Genomic DNA, 22,752 nt, shown 5'->3' on the forward strand with positions numbered 1-22,752 from the left:
ACCCAGGCGTCCCCCAAATCCACTTTAAAAACAAGGCATTGTCACCTTGATTATAGGTATTGCAAGTGAAGCACAATTAAGATATTGATCCAAATGGCTGAATGCTAGGATCTACCATCTTTTGCTGTTCGTTGTATATGATACTCAGTATGTGATAAAATGAGGCAGCCCACTGAGCCCCCCTTCCAGCATGACCTTTGTGCTATGTGACTAAATTCCTCCTTTTGGTGTAAAGAGTCTACAGAGAATGGGTGTTGATGTTCCTTGGTTTCTGCTAGACCACCCTGTCATTCTCATTTCATGTCATGTGACACACTTGTGAGGCCTTAGTTTTTTCCTTTATCTAAGTAAAGCCTGGCCAATAGCCATTCCTGCCGTTACATTGGGACAGAGTGAGCTTTAATATCCTTGCATACATTTTTATCTTCCTTTCACGTTCTCAACTTGTCTTCAGTCATAACTCAGACTAATCTTCTGAGATGAAGGTGATTTGCAGGTAAAATTTGCTGAGGCCAACATCAAAATTCCTATCAAAAAAGTCATGACTGTTGGTACTGTAAATAAAAAAGAATGAAATCTGTGTGTTTTTTGAAAGCTGAAATCCACTTGCTCATATGAGTATTTGTGTTTATTGAACACATACTACATGATCCATACATACTACATGCTCACCCTATAGTCTAGGGAGGAACACGTACCTGAGGTAATAAGGGTGTGATGCTGAAGTGCCTGATCCCAGAGAGGCAGGTAAACATAATTGGCTCTTGGAGCTCAGCAGGGAGCTCAGTGAGGGGCTGATCTCAATAGGATTTGTGGAAGCAAGACTTCAACAATAATAGTCAGTGCTTGTTAACATCTACTGAATGCCTACTATGTGCCAAGAGTACAGAGATGAATACCAGATATCCTAGTGCTCAAAGCACGCGGTCTCTTGAGGGCAGGGGGCGTTACCACAGAGTTTCTTTCAAAGGAAGAATGGGAGCGCGCTCAAGGATTTGCCCTTGTCACTAGCACCCACTGGCCCCTGGCCCCAGATCCTCATAACAAGGAAAGAGAGTTCTGTTCTCAAACACAACACGGACACTTTCATGCACCAGTGCCCGCATGACACGTTGGAAGAGTGTGGGAGTGGCTGGGCGGAACATGTTCTGGCCGTGTTGTCCTCTCATACTTCAGGGGCTGCTTCCAGTGTGGGAGAGAAGAGACCTCACTGCTGGAGTTATTCAAATGCCAGCCACTGTGGCTTGTCCACAAAATCCTGTCCAAGTGGCTGCTCATTTCAGTTGGGGCAAAGAGTTTATATTTATATTTTATATTTTATATTTATGTTTATGGCACTTTTAAGGCATAATTGGGCCCTTATCATTTTAGGACAGATGTTGCACCCTGAGCTATGGAGCCAACTCCTCTTCCCTACTTTAAGTGTAGCCTCTCACAGTGTATTCACATGCTTTAAACATTTAAATTCTCCCTGTTGGCAGGCATTGCAAGCAGCAGTGGCAGCTACTGCGTCATCTCAAAAGAAGCCCTCTCTTATAATCAATTACACTCATTACATTTGAAAATCCAATTCCTGACAACACACAGTCAGTCTAAAGAGGTACTTCAAAATAATTTGTTTGCAGTTATCTGTCTTCCTTAAGTTACCTTCTGAAACTAACGACCTGGAGGAGCATTAGTTTCCTTTCCAGGAGAAACCTGGCCCTTTAAGAATGACAGACAAATAAAAGCTATTATTTACAAAATGTTAGGTAGGCTGATGGAGATATGGTTAAGCTATTTTGGAAGCATAATAGGTTTAGGTTTATCCCTGAACCTGCTTTTTTTGGGTGTTTGGAAGGCATCCTGTCGCCAGGACTTCAAGGATGCCTGAGGTTGAGTCCTGAAGGAGGTGTTATATTTAAAAATGGGGAACAAGGAGAAAGGGAATGGACAGAGGCACAAAGCCTGGATTATGTATGTTTTATGGGAGAATAGTTGCTTTGCATATCAAAGCAAATTTCAGTTAGTGGGGAGACAGAGAACTGAATCCCTACTTGCACTGTGCTCTTTGGCAGATTTATGTAGATTCTTTGAGAAAGTTACCTTCTTGGGATACACAACACAGAGCTGATGCAAAAAACAGAAATAATATATGAAAAGCACTGAGAACGGAGCATACATGTAGTTAGTGCCTGATAACTCATAGCTGCTATTTTAACAAATTGGAAAAGAAAGTTAGAGGTTTGAATGCAGAGTTAAGAAGACAGTGGTAAAAATACTAATCTATATCTAATACTTTATTACATTTTCAGCCTCCCAGTAATGCTGTTGACTAGTTCACTGGTGCTAAGAAATTCAGTTTGCATCTCTTTTTCCACTGGTGGTCAGTCTGTACTGGATTATCCCAGGCTGTTTTGCTTCTTGTTCTTTTCGATCAGAAAACCGTGATCTCAAGAAAGCCTGGCTTGTATGGAGCTCTCGAACCTATGTTGTTATCAAATGGATTAGAATGGGATCTCAAGTCTTGGTGTTATTAACCAACCTGATTTACAAAGCTAGCTAGACCAAAACCTGTAGTTGTTAGAAAAGATTAAACCAATATTTCTTAACAGCTCTCAGGGCTGAAAATTATTATTCCCAAACAAAGATATGTAGGTTTAACAATTTGCAAGTCTGATCAATATTGATCAATTTTTTTTTTTTAAATTAATGTTTGTTTTTGAGAGAGAGAGAGAGACAGAGGGCAAGTGGGGGAGGGCAGAGAGGGAAGGAGACACAGAATCTGAAGTAGACTCTAGGCTCTGAGCTGTCCTCACAGAAGCAGACATGGGGCTCGACCTCACAAACCATGGGATGATGACCAGAGCTGAAGTCTACACTTAACTGACTGAGCTACCCAGGCGCCCCAATATTAATCAATTTTTGTTTAGTATTTAATACTTTTTAAACATTATTTTTCTGGTTTAAGAGTTATTTGTGTTTAGGTTACAATGCTGATACAAATAAAATATATAAAGAAGAAAATAAAAATCACTCCAAATCTCTCCAGCCAGATATAGCTATTGGTGAAATTCTGATGTAATTTGTTTTTATTTTATTTATCATATATATGTAAATTTTTACTGTATTAATATTTTCCCTGTAAGTTGCAATCATAGTACAATACTGTCCTGTATTTAATTTAACTATTTAATTTTAAAACATTTTTTTAAGTTTATTTATTTATTTTGAAAGAGACAAAGACAATGTGAATGGGGAGGGACAGAGAGAGAGGGAGAGAGAGAACCCCAAGCAGGCTTCATGCTGCCAGTGCAGAGTCTGATGTGGGGTTTGAATTCACAAAACTACAAGATCATGACCTGAGCCAAAACCAAGAGCCAGATGCTTAAGTGGCTGAGCCACCCAGGTGCCCCTCATTTTACTATTTCTATTTTGAGGACTTTATCTTGATACTGAATATTCTTGGAATGTATGATTTAAATGTCTGCATTGTATGTGATACCATAGCTGAATCATTCCTCCATTTCTACACATTTTGTTTTCCAGTTCTTCATTATTGTATGTCACACTATTAAAAACATACAAGTTCAAAAGTCTTTGAACCTACGTATGACTGTTTATCTAGGATAAGTTTCTAGGTGTGGAATTTCCTCTGTCAAAGTAGATGAAAATCTGTAAGGCTGTTGACGTATATTATCAAATTTCTCTTTGGAAAGTTTTTTTTAACTAATATTATCTTCCAGTAGAAGTGGGAGGTATCTCCCTATATCTCCCCTTCATTTTTTCCATTAAGATGTTTATATTTTTATTGTTGATTCATAATAAATTTTATATATTAAGGATGATAATTCATCAGTTGACAAAATATCTTGCAACTTCTGCCCTGCACTAGTTTGTCATATGCCTTTTTATGTTGTTTTTTGATAAGCATAGTCACTATCTCTCAACGTATGATATTATTACAATATTATGCAGTAGGACTATATTTCCTATGCTATAGCTTTTATCTCCATTACTTATTTGTAACTAGAAGTCTGTACCTTTTAATCCCCTTTATCAATTTATTCCTTCTCTCTACCCACCAGCTAGCTTTATATGTGGTCTTTTAAAATGTATACTATTTTTATTTTATCAGAGATTACCTTTACATTTTTATTGATCTACGTGTCTATCAATGTAAATATGAAATGGTATGGCTGAGCCTGCATGGCTCAATCTGTTAAAGTGTGCAACTTTGGCTCAGGTCATGATCTTACAGTTCGTGGGTTTGAGCCCCACATCAGAATCTGTGCTGACAGCTCAGAGCCTGGAGCGTGTTTCAGATTCTGTGTCTCTCTCTCTCACTCTGCTTCTCCCCCACTTGCACTTTGTCTCTCTCTCTCAAAAATAAATACAACATTTTAAAAAATTAAATTAAGACGTGGTATATAATGACACTCCTTTGCAAATGCTGAGTTACTGAATTTTTATTTATTTCCTCCATAATCACTCAGTTTTTGTTGAAATACTATGAGCTTTTTAATCCAGATGATTATAAGTAAATTGTTATTTTATAATTAACCTTTAATATTATTTGTAATATTTGCATCAAGTTTTATATGTATTATAACAATTATTTCCATTTAACACTAAGATTTACTAGTTTTATTGCACATCATTAATATATTTTCCTCATTCTTGAGTTTCTAATATTGATTGAATTTTTCTATCAGTTGGAGCACTTTTTTTAAATGTTTTTATTTATTTTTGAGAGAGACATAGAGACAGCGTGAGCAGGTGAGGGTCAGAGAGAGAGGGAGACACAGAATTCAAAGACAGGCTTCAGGCTCTGAGCTAGCTGTCAGCACAGAGCCTGACACGGGGCTCGAACCCATGAACCGTGAGATCATGACCTGAGCCGAAGTCGGACGCTTAACCTACTGAGCCACCCAGGCACCCCCTTTGGAACACTTTTTGGCTTCAGTTTTTAGAAGGATCCTTTGTGAACACCTTCTGAGTCCTTAAATAGCTGGAAATATTTTTCTGTTGTTTCTGTGTATAACTAAGAGCTAACTATTCAAAATTCATATAGTATTTTGGTTGTTTGTTTTTCATTTTCTCTCCTTTTCTTTCTCTCTCTCTGCAGGTAGGTTAAGTAGACAATTCAGAAAATTATACCAAAGGATAACTAGTCCAATACCATTTTTAACCAAGAGACTACACACCATTATTCCAGAAAGGGAAGTGAAATGAAATCAATGTAGTTCTCCCAGAATGCATAGACATGCTGTGCGGGATAGAGCCAGGTCTCAGGAGGAGCGAGCTTTGTGGATCATGAGGGCCCTGCTCTGCTTTGCTCTACCTCATCTCATTAGCCACTCATCTGGGCCATTTTCATAATGAGTCACATCACCACATAGAGTCTGAAATGGGAAGCAAAGGGAGATGCATTTGAACTATGACATTTGCTTCCTACTAGTCTAGAAGCCTATGAGTGCCACGGATGCTAAATCTAAGTCCTGACAAGTTAATTCTCTTTATATTATCTTTGGAACCTTAGAACACAAATTACTTATGCGCCAGCCTACTGTTTCTCTTTGTAGGAAAGGTTTATGTATCTCATATATCTGAAAATATACAAGAATCTGTTTACAGAGGCACAAACATACCTTCTGCTGATTTTTTTCTTATTTACATGTTGGCCTGTTTTTGCCTACTTAGTTTGAGTAGTATCACTGAGTGCTGATGGCTGATTGCACTAATTTCAGGTATTTCACAGACTCATGGAGGGACAGAGCAGAGTAGTGACGTGGAAGAACATCGCAGAGCCACGGGCTGGAACTCAACTGCCACAGGGACAGGAGTCATACAGTAGGGCAGGCTCCCCTGGGATCTGACTGTGGTGTCATAGAGCTCCCATTCATTAATCCAAACATGAATTGACCGCTGTCAGCTGTAGTTGAGCAAAAACAGACTTGTTTCTGAAAGTACCTTCCCCCAGTTTTTATTTTTTATTGCTAGATTTCCATAGAAAATTATTCTGACTCAGTTGTCAAATAAATTTTTCTTGCTCAAATATTTTGTGCTCTTCTGTAGCAAACCAGAATTTAACACCTTCAGTTTTTATTGGTTACTTTTAACTTGTGGATATTTTGAAATTTTTTTAATGTTTTATTTATTTCTGAAAGAGAGAGAAAGAGAGACAGCATGAGCAGGGGAGGGTCAGAGAGAAAGAGGGAGATACAGAATCTGAAATAGGCTCCAGACTCTGAGCTAGCTGTCAGCACACAGGCCGATGCGGCGCTCGAACCCATGAACCATGAGATCATGACCTGAGCTGAAGTTGGATGCTTAACTGACTGAGCCCACCCAGGTGCCCCTAATTTGTGGATATTTTGAACATGGAAAGTTTGCCACAGATTCAGTAGGGATTCTGTGAGGGGACCATAAATGCGACTACCCAAATGCAAATGGATTCTCCTCCCCCTCACTTTTCCTCTTTATATAGTAAGTACAGTCATCTTTTTTTACCCACCTCTATTAGTGGTTAAGGAAACCAACACTTGTCAAATGGCTAACTCTTTCAAGATAGGACTTTAGAGTTTGTATGCTTTCTGTATTTTACACAGGTCTTGATTACAGATGATGGAATGTATACAAGTCAGGTTCATTGGCAGATAGGGTGAATCACACCCATTGTGTACATTTTCACTTAGTTAGCAAATATTGCGTGAGCATTTTCTATGTGCCAGGAGCTGGGAATTCAGTCATGGAGCTGATATTTGACCTCTGTCTCTCGGTCACTATGGAAGGGTGAGAGGAAGTCTGAGTGAACATTCCAGGGGGCCTCCTGTGATCCTGTAGTCCACTGAGAATGACATTTCACCATTTTCTGCAAGGGCATCCTCTCACTCTTTAGTTATACCTTCTGGTAGATGTCAGAAGACATATCATACTCTACATGTGCATAATTATGTTATTTTGTAAAGAAATCTCTCCTTGCCTTTTCATTGTAAAGTATAAATGCATCCTCTTGGGAAGTAGAATGTCAGGAAATAGTGAACGGCAAACATTTAAAATTTAAATCAGTGCTCGTCATTGCTGATTGCATGTTAGAATCATCTGGAGAGCATTTAAAATACCTTATTCTTGCCCCCTCTCCCTCCAGAATATGCTTTTATTTGTCTGAGGTGAGACCAGGCCATTGAGTTGGATAGATGGATAGATGAATCAATGAAAAGATTAATGAAGACTTCATAATATATATTAAGGAGGACATTTGAACCAGGCAAATGTAGGGGCAGGAAAAGCCAAATGAAGCCAAAGATCATAGACATCCACAAAATACAGTGCCATAGAGCTCCATGGACATGTGAACCTGGATCAGATTTGGGCTTTGTGCTCTTAACCAGATAAAATGGGGAAATAAACATTCTGGTGTCCATTAGATTAAAAACAAACTTGTTGTCTGTGAAACCTAGTTTTTTCAGGATCAATACTAACCAAGGGAAATCAAGAGGACCCCCGATAACAATGAGGTGTGGGATATTTTTAACACATCTAGAGTTAAAAAACTAAATAATGTTTTGTATAATGGATGGCACAATCTGGAAGGCCTTTTGAGTCAATTGAATGCTAAATGGGGTGATTGGTCTCTGTTAGGTGTGTGTTACTTCCTACAACCCACACCACTCCATTGCCTCCAAGTCCCCACATGACCTCAACTCTGCATGTCCTTCCTTGGTCATTTGCCTACATCATCTGTCACTAAACTCTTCTAAATTTGTGTTAGCCATACTGATAACTCCATATCCCTTGACATTCTACACTTATTCCTACCTCATGGCCTTGACATTTTTAATTTCCTCTGCCTCGTATGCTGTTTCCCCTAATTATTGCATGGCCAGCAATTCATCATTAAGAATTTGGTCATATAGCACTTTCTTTACCTCCTGATCCGATGTCACCTCCCCCCCTTATGTTTATCATTTTCCATCATACTACTTTGCTTTATTGTTTTTGTAAAACCCTTTTTACCACCTGAAATGATCTTAGTGACTTGTTTACCTAATTATGATCTTTTCTATTCCATAATTCTTGCTTTCTGCTACGTTTCCAGTGCTTAAATTGGTGCTTGACACTGTAGTTGCTCAATAATATTAGTCAAATGAACCAACCAGGCTTTTCATGAATATTTGACCATATGCAATTATGCTATGTTTTTGATGAAACATAGAGCCAGACCCTTTCATAGGAAACAGAATTGGAAATAAGGCTGACATCTCTCATCAGAGGGGAAGATACAGACCAGGGGACCTGGACAAACTAAAGGCCACCTCTAAACTTGTGGACAGTTTGAAGACCACGTTTTTTATAAGGCCTAATTATCCCTTTCCTACCTTTAAATTCACAAACAGTGGCCTGAAGCAGTATTATTCTAGTGGCATTTATTTTTCCTATCTTTCCATTTTGTAATCAGTTGTTTATGTTTAAACTCTAGATCCTAAACAGGTCTATATGAAACTCCAATTTTTACAGTGTCCGCAGGAGAGTTTTGTAGTATCCCTGAGACTTGACTTAACTTCCATAAAATATGGTTTTAGTAATAGTAACTACTGCCTAAAGGTGTTTTGAGAATGTACAGAAATACTCCTTGAAAAGCACTTAGCACTGGGCGCCTGGGTGGCTCAGTAGGTTACGTGTCTGACTTACGTGTCTGTCGGCTCAGGTCATGATCTCTTGGTTCATGGATTCAAGTCCCGCATCAGGCTGACAGCTCAGAGCCTGCTTCCAATTTTGTGTCTCCCCCATCTCTATCCCTCCCCCACTTGCCTGCATGTGCTCTCTCTCTTTCCCTCAAAAATAAATGTTAAAAAATAAAAAAAAGAAAGAAAAGCACTTAGCATAATACCTGGCACAGAGGACACACTCAAGAGAAGTCATTGACGAGAATACTGAAAATGCCAATTATAATCTTAGTTTATTAATTATTATCCTTATTACTGTTATTACTTTCTCCATGCCTCTTCTTCTAACCCACTGAGTTCAGAAATGACATCACCATAAGCCAATTTTATTGGTTTCCTGAATACACACACTAATCTGATGTGAATGAACCAAAAATATACCCCAAACACTCAGTGCAAATGCTTGGTCTTATTCAAAGAGGCAATTTTCCTAATAGTGTGACTTCTTTTTATCTGTTCTGTGCCTTTCCTGACTTGCCATGGGTGCAGAGGAGAAGGCCAAGAAGGAGGCAGAGGAAAAAGCTCGCCTGGCCGCAGAGGAGAAGCAAAAGGAAATGGAAGCGAAAAGCCAGGCTGAAGAAGGCGCGGTTGGCAAAGCTGAGAAAAAGACATCTGGGGAAGCTAAGAATCAAGGCAGTGGAACTCGCACAAACAAAAGCGACAACCCTCGTGGGAAAAATTCCAAAGCTGAGAAGTCCTCAGGAGAAAAACAACAGAATGGTGAGTACAGTTTCACTGGCAAATGGCCCTTTTCACGATGCTGATGACCTGATGCATGGACACTGGCAAAGAACCACACCTATGAGGATAGCTCTCACAACAGGGCCTCTGTGGTCTTCCAGCTGCCGCTGATCACACTTCCATGGGCTGTGGGCCCCATTAGGATCCCATCAGAAGCATCCAGAGGCTTGCTCGGGCCATTTTCTGGGGAGATTTATACCTTTCAGGCCTTTCCCTGCTGTTCTGGAGACTCTGGCCAGGGCCTGCCTCTCCACTGGGGAAATACCTATTAGCATCCCAGCACATTCCTGAGGGCTTATTGCCCAAATGGGTGGACTGGAACGTCAGTCTTCCATACGTACTGTCCCTGTAGTAGGCAGGGCTTGGGCTCAGGTCTATCCGGGATCTGTCCCTATAGTATATGTCTGAATATCTATAGGTGAGGAAGTATATACATTAGGGTGACCACTGTGCGTGGGACTGAGGGGTTTCCTGGCATGGAGAGCTTTAGGTTTTAAAACCAGAAAAGTACCAGGATGATCTGGTCACTTCCTTGTGCATACTGTTGATGATTTCTTAATATTTAAGGCAACTGATATTTATTGGCTAATAATTATGTGCTAAGCGCTGTGCTTGGCACTGAGAATTTAGAAATGGAAAAGCCACAGGAAGGCCACAGTCTCATAGGGGATATGAACATCCTCAGAAATGATTCTGAGCATGGCTGATAAAATGCACAAGGATCATGTCAAAAAAAGACATTAGCCTTGTTGCATCTGGGGATTGTGGAATGGAGAAATGTCAAAGAAAGCTTTAAGAGGTGGTGATGCCTGAGCTTTGCTTTAAATGCTGAAGTTTTCTGGTCAGATGGGAGACAGGGACTTCTTAGACAGAGGGAACAAGATGAGCTAGGGCACAAGGGCGTGGAGTTTGTTACCTTGTACAGGAAAGAGCAGGAAGCTCAGAGTCTCTGGAGCTTTTGTGGCAAGCTGGGTTTGCAGTCAGACAGACCTGGATTCATGTTACAGCTGTGCCTCTCACTTCTCAGTGGCCATGGCCAGGTTACTTAACCTTCCACTATCTCTGTAAAATGTGTATAATAATACCTGCTCACAGCGAGGGCCACTTGTGAGCTTCCAATAATGATAATGATACCAAAAGCAATGACAACAATAGAACAAACTAGCATTTATTGACTATACACCAGATGCTGGGGTTTTTTTTAATGTTTATTTATTTTTGAGAGAGAAAGGGAGCATGTGTGTGCACAAGCAGGGAAGGGGCAGAGAAAGAGACATAGAATTTGAAGCAGGCTCCAGGCTCTGAGCTGTCAGCACAGAACCCAACACAGGGCTCGAACCCATGAGCCACGAGATCATGACCTGAGCCAAAGTTGGACACTTCACTGACGATTCACCCAGTTGCCCCTATATCAGATGCTAATCTAAGTCCTCTCTTTAGGCATTTATTCTCTTACCTGCTTCCTAGGGCTGCACTGTAGCTATTATGTATGCTCCATAGCCTGAGTAAACAAGAAATATATAGAAAGATGCTTAGCATGACACTCTCCAATTATTCTTTTTTTTTTTTAATATTTTTTATTTATTTCTAGGAGAGAAAGAGAAAGACACAGCATGAGCAGGGGAGGGTCAGAGAGAGAGGGAGTCACAGACTGAAACAGGCTCCAGGCTCTGAGCTGGCAGTCAGCACAGAGCCCGACGCGGGGCTCGAACCCACAAACCGCGAGATCATGACCTAAGCGAAAGTCGGACGCTTAACCGACTAAGCCACCCAGGTGCCCTCCAATTATTCTTATAATGAACATATATAACATGTAGAATCAGAAAACATATTTTAATACATGTGATAATGCTAATAGCTCATATCATGTTCCAAGAACTTTATGGAAGTTCCCTCAGGTGACCTCATGGCCACCATAGGAGGTAGAGAAGACCTTCATCCACTTGTCCAGACCCTCAGCAGCTGGTTCTAGAGACTGCTCATAGCTCATTTGTTTTGTTTTCAAGTGCATCATGGTCCAGGAAGTATGTTCAGCTTTCAGAATTTATGATATACCTATTGTAGTTTTAGAGGGCAGTACAAAAGACAAACTTCTCATCCCCTCCTGATGTCAGAATCAACTAAGAGAGAGACACCAGAATCAAAAAGTCAGGGATCAAAATATTAGCTCTACTGCAATTAGAATTGAATTGGAAAATGTGGACTTGGCCTGCTGAGCACATGGGCTGCTACTTCACAGATCTGCCCTGAGCTGAACTTAGCCAACCAGACACTGGAGAAACAAGTGGGACTAGGACCCTCCACACGTCCCCCCTCCCCCCACTCGCCACGACCCCAGCAAGCTGCTGTGGAGTGAGTGAAAAGGTGTGTGTTTTGTGGAAAACACATCTCAAAGGGAGTTGGGAACTAGAGAAATGGGCGGATGAGCTGAGCTTTACATTCTCAAACTTCTTCTAGATGAGTGTCTCCTTCTCTAGATGAGAAGGTAAGCGCTCTTGAGAGAGGAAAGATATATTTCTTCCCTATTTTTTTATTTTAGGAAAGTGGGTAAAAAATGTCTTTCCCTTAATAAACGTAATCATTGTACTATTTCTAACATTTATCGAATGCTTAATATCTGCCAGACATTGTACCTGAGATTTTATCTACATTAAATCATTTAAAAATGCTAAAACTCTATGAGGTAGACACCTCATTCCCACTTTAGAGATGAGGAAACTGAAACTCGGAGAGGTTACATCACTTTCTTAAGGTCAAGCAACCACTAGGTAGAGACTGCAAGTCAAATGCAGGTCCAAGTCCAAATTTTATATTTCATAATCGGCATAATCCCTACTATTTGTAAGTTTTGGCACTACTGGGGAGAATAGGAAATCGGAGAAATATTGAGGCTCAGTGGAGGTCCACAGGAAGTTTATGATCTATTTATTCCAGGGATTAGTGCACTTTTTCCCTAAAGGACTAGATAGTAAATACTGTAGGCTTTGGGAGCCATACTGTCCATGTTACAACTTCTTTTTTTTTAAATTTTTTATTATAGTTTATTGTCAAGTCAGCCCCTGTTATAACTGCTTAACACTCCTGTTGTAGTGCAAGCAGCCACAGATAACATATAAACAAACGAGCATGGCTGTATTCCAATAAAACTTTATTTATGAAAATTCAAGTTCCAATTGTATACAACTTTCAAACATCATTAAATATTCTCCCCTTTTTTCAACCATTTCATAATATAAAACCTATTCTTAGTTTGCAGGCCATGGAAGACCAGGTACTGGGGCCGTGTTTGGCCCATGAGTCATGATTTGCCAATCCCTGGTCTGGGCAGGGAGAGAAACCAGTGCACATAAACACGCCAGTCATAGAAATGGTTATAAATTTTATGAGATGGGTATAAACAAATACCCAGAGAAGGCAGAGGGGGCAGTAATTTATTTTGAAGACCATAAGAGGGAGAACCTGAAAGAAACAAACAGGAGCCCAAATTTTCAACTAGGCTGGGTTGATTTCAGACCTGTGTCTATTTCCCAAAGTAATCAACAGTCTACCATTTCCCTTAAAAATTAAGTATTAAATAAGAGATGGGAAAAGAAGTCAATTTTGAGCAATAATAAGAAAGGCTAATGGTGGTTTGAGACTATGTTACAGCAGCCTAATTAAAATGATTTATAACTGCGCAGAAAGGCTCTTTTGTTTCCCCTGTTTATTGAATAACAGCTCAGATCAGCCATTACTCCATATGCAACCCATGGGAAATTACCTAATGGATTATGTTCAAGGAACATCATCAAACAAACATGTGTCACTTTCCCAGCACCCTTCTTTGTGGTCGCCCAAGATACCTCCAGGATAGAACTGAAGCACATTGGTTAAGTAGGGTTCTGGAAGTGTGGTTCTCTTCAGCAACTATGAGATCTCCTAAGCTTTGGTCTCCATCAAATCACTTCCTCTATCAGCCTCCCCAACCCTGACTGAGGAGAAGGCAGGCTGCCTTGGGCTTCTGGCTAGAATCCAGAAAATTGAACCTCGCCTGCTGGAAGACATCCTGGTCTTGCTGCAGCTGTACCTAAATTTCTAGTCTAGGGAACCCCTGAAGGCATAAAGAATTGTGCATTGGGGATGTGAAGGCTCATTTGGGAAAGGGAGATCACTTTTCTGCAGGGAATGAGTTTGACCACAGGGCTTAAGATCCTTGACTCTATCTCTGGCATCCTTAAAACAGGAAGAAGCCAGTATTTGAACTGTTTCATGGGACCTCCAAAGGAATCCTCTGTTTGGCCATTAATGGTGGTAAATGGCGATGACCATTTCCTTCACTTGAACTCCTCCCGTTTACACTGTGGCTAGAGTTGACCCCTTTTCCTGCAATCCCTTCAGCCAATTCATCCCATTCAGAGGAAACTTGGAGAATTTATTGACTCCCAACTTAACAGGATTTGTTGAATTCCACTGAAAATACTTACATCGTTGAATATATCACAGCGCAAAATGGTCTTAAGTTATCCTTAGGTAATAATTCCTACAGACCAAGACATTTAGAAATGGCAACAGTGAACAGAAGCCTGAAATAAAAAACTTAAGCTTCATAAGGAAGTTGCAAAATACAGTAATTGAGAGCTTAGCCTCTAGAATCAGACCCAACTGTGTATACTGTGGTAAATTACTTTATCCATGCCCTAAGTTCCAAAGCCATTAAATAGAGATGATAATATGAGTTTCATGTCAATTCTTCACAAGTCGGTTTAAACAAAATCACTTTGTAGATATCAATTGGCCATTTATGCAAAAACTGTTAGTCAAATGGCTTAAACCAGATCCACAGTAGGCAACAGGAGCAGTTGCGCTGCCAGAAGGAGACACACATGCAAAGTTATGGGCAGAGGTGGGGCCAGGGTGGTGTGTGAGACACAGGCAGGCAGGCAGTGCACGGTGTTCAGCAAAGCTGGACCCACCGGTGTATGACAGAGTGACTGCAGGGAAGTCAGAAGGAAACTCAAACTTGGAAAACATCTTCAATCATTTGATGAGTTTGTTATTCTTCAGACTGATCCCTTAGTGAATTAATCTTTGATGAGTTTATTCACTTTCAATAGTAGTACCTTCATAATGGGGTTGTTAAAGGAATTTATGTGAATGAAATGATGCATGCAAAGCATTTAGCACACTGCCTGGCACAAAGAGAGCAAAAAAAGATAGGACCCTGCTCACTCCTTCCTGGTTGCAATTATTCTTAGGGTCTTTTTGCTTCTGTAGGTACCAGTATTTTCGTTGTAATGTATCCTGGGTTTTATGCAGGTGACAAAAGAAAGATGCCGTCAGTGAGACTGTAAGATAAATTTCCAAAACTTGAGAAAAAGGCTGGGGGAAAGAGTGCCATGTCCTTTCAATGTCACACTGGCATACTGTTGAACATATATACCCAGGGATTAGTTAATTATCTTAACCAGGGGTCAGCAGACTTTTTCTGTGTAGGCCCAGCCGGTAACTATTCCTGGTTTTGCGTGTGTCTGTTGCAACTGTGCAGCTTCTACCACTATAGCATGAAAACAGCTGCAGACAATATGTAACAACTGTTTCCAAAAAAACCTTTATTTCCAGATTGGCCCATGAACTATAGTTTGATGACCCCTGGTTTGGGAGCACATGACTATGTTTAACTTTGTCGTTAGCTATTTGACTCAAGCCTCGGTGCTGTGAAGCTATGTGCTAACTTACAGATTTTTGACTGTTAGAGGAGATAACCCCCCAAAGGTTATGATTTGATTGTAGGACATAACCAGTTTTGTTCCCAACATGGCCATCTTATTTTAACAGTTTTCTAAAGTGCCTATACATTCCCATTTTCTTAAATGCCCTTTGTCACCATCCTCACTATCTCTCCGGTTCCTTCATAAATGAATTAAGTAAGTTTTTGACACATGTTTATTCTACATTTGTTTTCATAGTGTTTTTTTAACATTTGCAAATTACATTTCAACACACTTATTACTTAGAATACCATTTATAGCTCTGTTTTATAGTAAGAATTGTTATCAAGTGCTGTGCCAGATGATTTATTCAGTACCTTCGATGCATTTGTCCTTATGTTATGTCGATAAAGTAGCTATTATTATCCCCATTTGGCAGATGAGGAAACTGAAGCATATAGAAGTTAAACAGCTATTAGTTGGTATAACTTACCTTTGGCTTAAGTTTTTTTTCACTCCACAGCCTAATAATAATGCCAAACTGCCTTTCTTGGAAAATAAACTTTATTGGATTGAGCACAATATAGATTAGCAGGAACTTTGTCTTAATTTCTGTATCATAATCTAATTTTTAAGGCCTAATATGTGGTTATAAAAGATATTGACATTCAGACACGTACGCCCTCGTGACTAAAATTATGCACTTCTTTTTCGTCTTTTTTACCTTGACAAGTTTAAGGATATTTATAACTTACCATTTAGCTATATACTGTTTGTCATGTTTATTACTTTCAGGTGACTTGAAAGATGGTAAAAATAAGACAGACAGGAAGGATCAATCCAATGTCGGAAGTGATTCAAAGAAAACAGATGGTAAGAGCATAATTTCCATTCTACTTTTCCATAAAATGTGCAATTTAATGCAATTTTGTTAGAATTACACCTAAAATTGTAATCATGGTTGTTAATATATTCTTATATTATACCCTAAAAAAGCACTTCACTACATTTAAAAGGTAGTCTATCCCTTTTTCGATAATATACAGATGAGTGTTGTATCTCTTCCTCTCCACCATTCTTTCTCCATCACAAATACATTCTATACTCTCTCTCTTTATCACTTCCCATTTTTTCATTTTAACTTTAAAGTTGACTGTGGACTTGATGATTAGAATGGAATACAAGTCTTTGTGAGCTGTGCAGCATAAATGGGAAATATTCCATGTTTCCAGTTTTCATATTTTTTTCTTTTAATGAGGAATTACTAGTTTCAGTGAAAACAGATTATCTGTTCAGCATTATCCCTATATTGAGAAACCCACCAATTGGAGAACATATATAATGTAGGATGCCGTTTGGTCAACAAGAAGTCTTACAGGCAAGTTTTGGACGGCAATCCCAATCAAACAGGTTAGAATGAACCCACCTTGTGATGTGCTCCATGAATCTTGCTTTTACTTTTCACAAAGAACATTCTACTCTTTCCAAAACCTGAAACTTCAGATTATATTATCCTTCAGACTTTGTACTGTCCTACAGAGAAAACTGTTCTTGCCCTTTATAGAAATCTCCTATTTCACTTGTGACATGGGCTTATTCCTCATGACTCCGTCATACATGTCCATGGTTTTTGTTAGAGTCCTGGACTCTCTTTGAATCACACTTCCCTGTACTGGATGCTAACCTGTTCTTTAGTAGTTTGGTTTTAATGTCATTGAAGAACAAGTACTGAGTATTCAGATTGAAATGTAAGAGGAAATTTGAACACAACTCCTCAGACATCTATTTAAAAGGAAGCAACCGCTCTAGCTTTTGTCTCAAAGTCACTGTGACAGTCTTTCTTTACTCATATGTGTGAAATCAGCCTTTTCTTTTAAGCTCATTCAAATAATTCACTCCAGGTGTCTTATCACATGATACCTAGGGAATGCCCATCTGCAATTTTTCACCAAATTGTTCTTGCAAATGGAAACCATGTACTTAATAAAAAACTCTTCTTGAGTGATGTGACTAAGACATGAATTACACAGAGACAAAACAGAATTCAAAACGACTGTCTCTTAATCAGACTCTGTTAATGGGTAAAGTTTGTTGCCAGATATCATTTAACCCAAGTCAAGGTAACACAAGCCAGAAAATATACAGTGGAGGAGAATGGTGTTAGACATAAACCCAGCACCTGGACACCAGACCCATCCTGCATCCACTGATTAGCCCATATGACCTCCTATAGCATAAAAGTGCAGAATAAATGAAGTCTCAAATCTTTACAATGAAGTCTAGTTACATTTTTATATTAAGCTAAAATATCTACTATCACGTCACACAGGCATTGTGAATTAAATTTTATTACTTTCATTAAGACCTTTTATTTTACCTGTGCCCATTATAACTGAAGTGTCCCTAAGTATTTAAAATAATTAAACAGCTTTTTTTAAAGGAGGGTATGAGAAGGAGTGAATAGATACTATGTTCTATTGAACAAATAAATGTAAAACTTGATTGTTTAATGAATGGGATTCTTGAGCCCAAAGGGCAGTGAACAGGGTGCAGTTAGTAAAGAAGAGACATTTTCTCATATCTACCCCTTTTTCCCTTCATAACTCTAACTTTCCACTGCTTCACACAGAGTCTGGTATGTCCATGCACTAGCCAGTTTGTATACAAACTTGGTCATGAACAATTTTGTATTTTAAGTTCATTGATGTGCCTGTATGACATAAGTCATTATCACTGCTTTGGTATCATAAGAATGTAGATTGTTGGGTATTAGTTCCTTGTGCTATCTTAGCCAAAAATCTTTACCAGGACAAAAGCTCTTCTTGGTGGCATGAGTGGAAAAGAAATTAATTGGTCTCATTTATTTCTTCTCTTTTGGTCATCAAAACTCTTTGCTTTAGAAAACTTTTTAAATATGTGGATCAGTGGGTACATTGACTTTTAAAAGCTATCTATAACAACCAGACACATTTTGAACATTTATTTTTAATAGACCCTATTACATTTGATGACCAGAGAGGTCAATGTAACTATTTTTAATACCTCTACTCCTAATATAACCCCTGGGAACCAGTGGTGACCAACTCTATCTAATTGTTGAGAAGAAGCATCCAAGCACAATTCAGTGCCCAGTATGATCAAACCCACTGTGGTTTGGAGTTTCAACATTGTACACATTCAGAAAGAAACCTGATGGAAACTGGACCACAGTTGGTTATTCCCAGACTCCTTTGAGCTGAGGCACACACAGAAGGAAGGGGTGTGTGCTGAAAGAGTAAATTACATCCTGGCATAGTGAACCCATTGCAGTTGTACATTATCTCTGTCAGGCTACTGAGGTACTATTTAGTATCCTGCAGCACTAATTTTCAAACTGACTTCAAAGAACGAATGTTCTTTGAAAATACCTTGTTTACTCTTAGGGAGAAATGTACTAACATAAAAGGATCTGGGCCTCTGAGCCAAGAGTCTCTCAGGGCCTAAACTTTACAATGTCACTTAAGAGTAGGATGCCAATGAATGAATTATTTTCAGTGTGTTTTTAGTCATGTTTGAAACAGCATAGCTTCTTGGACCTGCCATAATTTTTTACAGTTGCCCAGAAATATGAACTTGCCCTTAACTTTATCTGATTACATTAACAGGGATATAAGAGATAGCCACCACTTGTGTCTCTCAAAAGATTGATTATAATTAGGCCCTACAGGGTTATTTGCCAAGTTCCAGAGAGGGAATTCAGCAGGAATTTCTCCTTCACTGAATGTTGTAGGAATTGAAATGTTTAAAGATGTTCATGAAATTTAAAAATTAATTGTGTAGAGTGAGAAGAGTAGACAAAAGACAATATATGGACCTCTGCTTCTGCCAAAGAGGACTAATAAAAATTAGATTTACCATTTCACCTGAATTAATAATAATAATAATAATTAATAATAATAAAAGACAACTTCTATGGAAGAAAAGTTTTCAAGATACTGAACATCAAGAAATGAAGGGCAGTGATCTCTAAGAAACAGGAAACAAATGAAATAAGCCCTATGATTGTTCCATAAGGCAGCATAAGGAGGGGAAGCCAGGCAGATGTGATGGACTCCTTGAGTTGAAGAGTTGAATAAAGGATCCAGGGAGAGCCATGGTGGCTAAAGTTAATAAGATAAAGTACCAGAAAGGAGAGAGCTGTAGAGATATAGAGCTCCAGAGATTTAAAAAGTGTATATCAAGGTACTGAGGGACCCATACAGATAGGAAGCTACCTGAGATCAGAAAAGAACCATTCAACCTCAGGATGAGAGGAAATGGTCCTGATGTTCATACTTCATATAATGCAAGAAAAGTGCCTATTCCCACTAGTCAGCCTTGAATACCTCATAATTTAAAGGGACTTGGGTAGAATACTCCTAATTGTCTTGTTTTATCAGTGGGGGAGTATTTAACTGTAGGCAAAATGCAACTTTGGTCTCACCTAACAAATCTTGAAAACAAGACATAAAGGAATCAGTGTTTTCAAATAACTGATACCCAGAGTAAAGTTTGTGGATATATATATATATATATATATATATATGTATATATATATATGAATATAAAAATATATAGTACCCAATAAAGTAGAATCCACAATGTCCAATATCCATTAAAAAATTATTAGACATGCAAAGAAGCAAGAAAATATGAGGGGGAAGGGAGAACAATAGGAATCAACTCAGAACTGAAACAAGTTAGAATAGCAGACAAGAACATTAAAGCAGTTCTTATAACTATAGCCCATATGTTTAGAAGTTGAGTAGAGACATGGAGATATAAAGAAGGCAAAATTAAACTTCTAGAGATAATACTACATTGTATGATGTGGGAAACACACTGGATGGTATTGGCCAAATAATATTGGATGAGATTAGTAATAAATACAATGCATGAGACTGGACATTGCAGAAGAAAAGACTAGTGAAAAACTATCCAAAATGAAACAATAAAAAATTGTAAAGAGCACCACTGAATTGTAGGGCATCTTCAACAGCCTAATATATGTGTAACTGGAGTCCCTAACATAAAGAAGAGAGAAAAGAGGAAAGAAAAATATTTGTTGAAGTAATGGCCAAAATTTTGCCAAATGATGAAAACTATAAATTCACAGACCCAAGAAGCTTGATCAAGCCCAAGCACAAAAATATATGAAGAAAATTACAACAAAACTGTCATAAACAAATTATTTAAAACCAGTAATGAAGATAAAATTTTTAAAAAACAGCTAAAGGAATAAAAAAAACCTCATGTACTATTGAACAAAGGTAAAGATAATTGTAGATTTCTTATCAGAAATAATGCAAGTGAGAAGACAGTGGAGCAACATCTTTAACATGCTGACAGAAAATAAGAATTCAACTAAGAATTCTGAAACCAGCAAAAATATCTTCTAGGTATAAAAGCTGAAAGAATTCATCACTAGTAGACCCACAATACAAGCAATGTTAATGAGAGGCAATAGGATAACTATGTCAGTTACAAATATGAACCTGTACCAAAGAATGAGGCACACAAAACATGGTAACTAGATGGATAAATACACAAGATTTTTTGTATCATTTCAATCTCTTAAATATCATTGACTATTTGAACAAAATAATAATACATTGTTTGATATGTAACATAAAAAATGAAATGTTTGTTAACAATAGCATAAAAAGCTGGGAAGGGAAAAATGGAAGTATACTATTGTGAAGTTCTAATATACATGAAGTGATATAGTGTCATTTGAAGGTAGATTAAAATACGAGATATACTATAAACTGTAAAGCAATTAAAATAACAAAACAAACACATAGATAATAAGCCAACAAAAGAGATAAAATGGAATTGTAAAAATATTTAATTCAAAAGAAGGTAAAAAAAAAAACTGTAAGAAGGGAACAAAGAACATATGAAACAAATAGGAAACAGATAGTAAGATCATAGACTTAAAACTAAGCTGATATCAGTTATGACATTAAATGTGAATGGCCTAAGCACCCTAATAAAAAGGCAGAGATTTTCAAATTGTAAGACTCAATTATATTGTCTTTATGAAAAAAGACACAAATAGCCCAAAAGTAAAAGGATGGAAATTGGTACACCAAGCTAACACTAAAAAAAAAAAAAAAAAAGCTTGAATGGCTGTATTAATATCTGACAACGTCGATTTTTTTAAAAAAACAAAGTTTTATTTTTAGGAGAGTGCAAGCAAGGGAGGGGCAGAGAGAGAGGGACAGAAGATCTGAAGCAGGCTTTGCACTGACAGGTTGGCAGCAGCAAGCCCAATATGGGGCTTGAACTCACAAACAGCTAGATCATGACCTGAGCTGAAGTTGGACTTCAGTTGGACTCAACCCACTGAGCCACCCAGGTGCTCCTGACAAAGTAGATTTCTTGCAAACACTATCATTAGAGATCAAAAAGTTCATTTCATGATAAAGTTGTCCATTTATCAAGAGGATATAATAATCCTTTATGCACTAAAACACATAAAATGCACTGCAAAAAACTTTTTAATCTATAATTTTATTTAGAGATATTAATATTCCTCTCTCAATTATTGATAGAATAAATAGATATAGAATCAGCAAAGAAAGGAAGATTTGAACAACACTACCAACCAACTTTACCTAATTGGCATCCACAGAACGCCCAACAATAGTGAATACACATCCTTTTCAAGTGAACACAGAACATTTATCAATAAAGACCAGATTCTGAGTTATAAAACAAGTCCCAATAAATTGAAAAGGATCCAAGTCATACAAAGTATATTTGCAGGTCATAGTGGAATTAAATTGGCATAAGTATATTTATATTATTTTATTATCTTTTTATTATTTGTAGAATATGTAATGACATAATCTATTATTTTTTTATACTGGTAATTTGGTTTTTTCCTCTTTTTTTTCCCAGACCAGCCTGATTAGAGGATAATGTTTAATTAATTATTGTAGTTAATCTTCCCCATTGTTTTTCTGTTTTTATTTTATTGATTTCTTACCTTTACTATTTTTTTCATTTGCTTGCTTTTGGGTTGAGTTTGCCTTATTTTCTAGTTTCTTACGGTGGAAGTTAATGTCATTAATTTGAGGTCTTTTTTGTTCTGTAATATAGGTACTAAGTGCTATAAATTTCTCTCTGAGTACCACTTTAGTAGTACGCCAAAAATTTTAACATGTTGCACTTGTACTCACATTTTGTTCAAAACACTTTCTAATTTCCATTCTGACTTTTGCATTGATCTAAGAGTTATTTAGAAGTATACTGTTTAGTTTCCAAATATTAGAGGGGTTTTCCAGAGAGTGGAAATGTAAGTCCTCTCCAAATCTACAAATTCATGCAATCCCAATTAAAATCCCAATTTTTTTCTTCTTGATAGAAATTGACAAGCCAATTCTAAAATTTATGTGGAAATGCAAAGCATACAAAATAGACAAAGCAACTTGGAAAAAGAAGGAAAAAGTTGGAGGACTTAAAAGGTAGACCTTGTTTCAAGACTAACAATAAAACGATAGTAATTAAGGCAGCAGAGTATTAGCATCAAGATAGACAAATGCATCAATGAAATAGAATAAAGAGTCCATAAATAGGTCCACAAGTATATG

At 38.0% G+C, this 22,752-nt stretch overlaps 1 protein-coding gene across 2 annotated transcripts in view; it reads left to right on the forward strand.

Moving 5' to 3' along the window:
• Positions 1-22,752, forward strand: part of PDE1C (phosphodiesterase 1C) — a 519,825-nt gene that overhangs the window by 453,626 nt on the left and 43,447 nt on the right. For both annotated transcript variants that reach the window (XM_039251155.1, XM_039251156.1), the window contains 2 exons: positions 9,198-9,428; positions 15,932-16,009. In XM_039251155.1, the coding sequence (XP_039107086.1) occupies positions 9,198-9,428; positions 15,932-16,009 (309 nt within the window). The remainder of the gene's footprint in view (positions 1-9,197; positions 9,429-15,931; positions 16,010-22,752) is intronic.

Source organism: Hyaena hyaena, unplaced genomic scaffold (genome assembly GCF_003009895.1).
Source record: "Hyaena hyaena isolate Hyena2069 unplaced genomic scaffold, ASM300989v1 scaffold_387, whole genome shotgun sequence".
NCBI lineage: Eukaryota > Metazoa > Chordata > Mammalia > Carnivora > Hyaenidae > Hyaena > Hyaena hyaena.